This window comes from Tamandua tetradactyla, chromosome 23 (genome assembly GCF_023851605.1).
Source record: "Tamandua tetradactyla isolate mTamTet1 chromosome 23, mTamTet1.pri, whole genome shotgun sequence".
Lineage (NCBI taxonomy): Eukaryota > Metazoa > Chordata > Mammalia > Pilosa > Myrmecophagidae > Tamandua > Tamandua tetradactyla.
Window position 1 is genome coordinate 30272729 of NC_135349.1, and position 2749 is coordinate 30275477.

The 2749-nt window shown below is 32.1% G+C and overlaps 1 protein-coding gene across 1 annotated transcript; it reads left to right on the forward strand.

Moving 5' to 3' along the window:
- The first annotated feature begins 1403 nt into the window (after positions 1 to 1403).
- Positions 1404 to 2351, forward strand: LOC143666589 (olfactory receptor 8H1-like). Its single transcript, XM_077140249.1, has one exon. The coding sequence runs from the start codon at positions 1404 to 1406 to the stop codon at positions 2349 to 2351; it is 948 nt and encodes a 315-aa protein (XP_076996364.1).
- Positions 2352 to 2749: the final 398 nt, after the last annotated feature.

Below are 2749 nucleotides of genomic sequence, written 5' to 3' on the forward strand. Positions count from 1 at the left end.
TTTCATAAATAGATTTTTTAACACAGTCATGAATTAGAGCATCACAAAGAAATGCCAAAATAAGTACTTCTCAGAATTATGTGGCAACTGCGGGGAACATGACTGTCTGTAACAAATGTAACACAGATGCATTAGTCTTTAAACTTTATCCTTGGAATGATGCCAAGCAATCTTCCTCGGAAATTGGCCCCAAAGATGAGCAAATGTTGCATTATCAACAGTCCTCAATATAAGAGATACCTTGGCATTGTCAGGGTGAATGATAAGGGATGCTTTCTCTAACTGTGTTCACAGTAGCTCCCTTGTATACTTTGAGACATAATTTCCAGCTGAGCTGTCTATTGATCAGGACCTGAACAAAAGTTTTAGATTGATTTATTGAACATTAAAAAATTTTAAAATACCTACAAACAAAAATATTATATGCATGAAAAAATCAAACAAAATTTATCTCAATGGAAGTAAATATTATATCATGGAACTTTCAGACTTCTTAAATGGTTTACATGTTGCATTTGTGAGACAAATGAATCTGACAAATTTCTAGACAGATAAGCTGTAAGGAGTTTTTCACCAATTTTGGTTCATGGTAAGTATTAATTAGAAGTTAGAGTGTTTTAATTTGCTTTAAAAATGGGGATATTATTAGAATATGGTGCATGTACATATATTTTTATATATCACAAAAGCCTTACCTAAGTAAGTAATACAAAGATTAGTACAAATGGAAACAGAATTGAAGGAACCAGTGTTATCAATCAATGTACATGTATTGGAAATAATTTTTGGAGAATAATTGTTTAAATAATCCATTAATATATTTCTTGAAAATTAACAGTAATGTGTGATCTATAATATTAATGCACCCTAGTGCAGTACTCTAAGGTTTAATTTGTTATGTCAGTTTTTTTGTATAAAATTAGATACAATGTAACAGTAAATTATGCATGAATCTCTCTATCATTGTTTGCTATATATCTAGTACATTTTTCTGCTTCTCTCAAATTAAATTTTAGTGGCAACATATTTTTTGAGCATGATCTCTGAACTCAAATAATCTCTAGATAAGTCCCTTAACTTTCTGTGCTGTTCTCTCATTTAAAAATAAAGTAATAAATATGGTACAACGTTTTCATGTGCATAAATGTTTAGTGTCAAATTCATTTTAATTATGCAATATATATGAGTCTCTATTATATAATATCCAAATGATTATACTAGTTTAATTTGGCAGGTATTCTCAAGTTTTTTTCAATTATATTTTACAAACTATTCTTTATTATGAATTTCTAGACACAAAACAATATAGGCTATATCACTCCTATAAACAAAAACTGTTTTTAAGTCATTCAATTAAGTATCACCTTTGATTTCTCAACAGTTTACAACAGTTCAATTCTATTATGGGAAGTAGGAATAACACAAATGCACCTGACTTCATCCTTATGGGATTGACAGACTCAGAAGTGATCCAGCAGGTACTTTTTATGCTGTTTCTCCTGATATACCTGATTACCCTGCTGGGGAATGCAGGGATGATACTAATAATTCACCTAGATCTCCACCTTCACACCCCCATGTATTATTTCCTCAGTCACCTGTCATTCCTTGACCTCAATTACTCAACAGTCATCATCCCTAAAACCTTAGAAATCTTACAAACTTCCAACAAATATATTTCATTCATGGTCTGCTTCACCCAGATGTCTTTTTTTATCTTCTTGGCAGTCACTGAATTTTTTTTTCTCTCTTCTATGGCCTATGACCGCTATGTGGCTATCTGCAACCCTCTAAACTATCAGGTTGTTATGTCCACGAGACTCTGCAGAGCCCTCATTACTGGGTCTTATGCATTTGGCTTTACTGAATCATTAATCATTGTTGTTTACATGAACAATTTGAATTTCTGCAAATCCAATATAATCTATCACTTTTTCTGTGACATGATCCCCATTTTAGCCCTGTCCTGCACTGACACTCATGACATTGAAATAATGATGTTCATCTTTGGTAGTGTAAATGTCATGGTGTCTCTGATCACAATCTCTGTGTCCTATGGTTCCATTTTGTCTACTATCTTGAAAATTAATTCTACTTCAGGAAAACACAAAGCCTTCTCTACTTGTGCATCTCACCTCCTGGGAGTCATCATCTTTTATAGCACTACGATTTTTACTTATTTAAAACCAAAGCAGTCCTACTCTTTGGGAAAAGATCAAGTGGCCTCTGTGTTTTATACTATGTTCATTCCCATGTTGAATCCACTCATTTATAGTCTTAGGAACAAAGAAGTGAAAAATGCTCTCTTTAGAATCAGGCAAAAGAGAGAGGGTTCCAGGCAATTGAAATGACTGTGACAATCAAAATGTAAGAGCACCTTTTCTTTCTTTTTTTTAGTTATTTACTTGGATTTTTCTAAATATAATTAGTTAGCATTTTTTGAGCCATCTTCTATTATTGCATGCATGACCTGGAATATTTCCAAGAATATGGTTTTAGAAAGCTACAAAATAATTGTTATCCATGAAATATGTGTTAAACTTAAGATTTAAATATATTTGTTTTTTAAGGACACCCTCTGTATAAAAACAAAATGTGGTTTTTCCCTCAAAATTTTATCACATAACTCCCCATATATGTTTCAATTGCAGATAATTTATACTGGGAACACTTTCGGAAATCACTCTATTTTCTCTAAAGAAGCAATATAGCAATTAGTAAAGAGTGCTGCTTTGTTCTGGGTAATCTG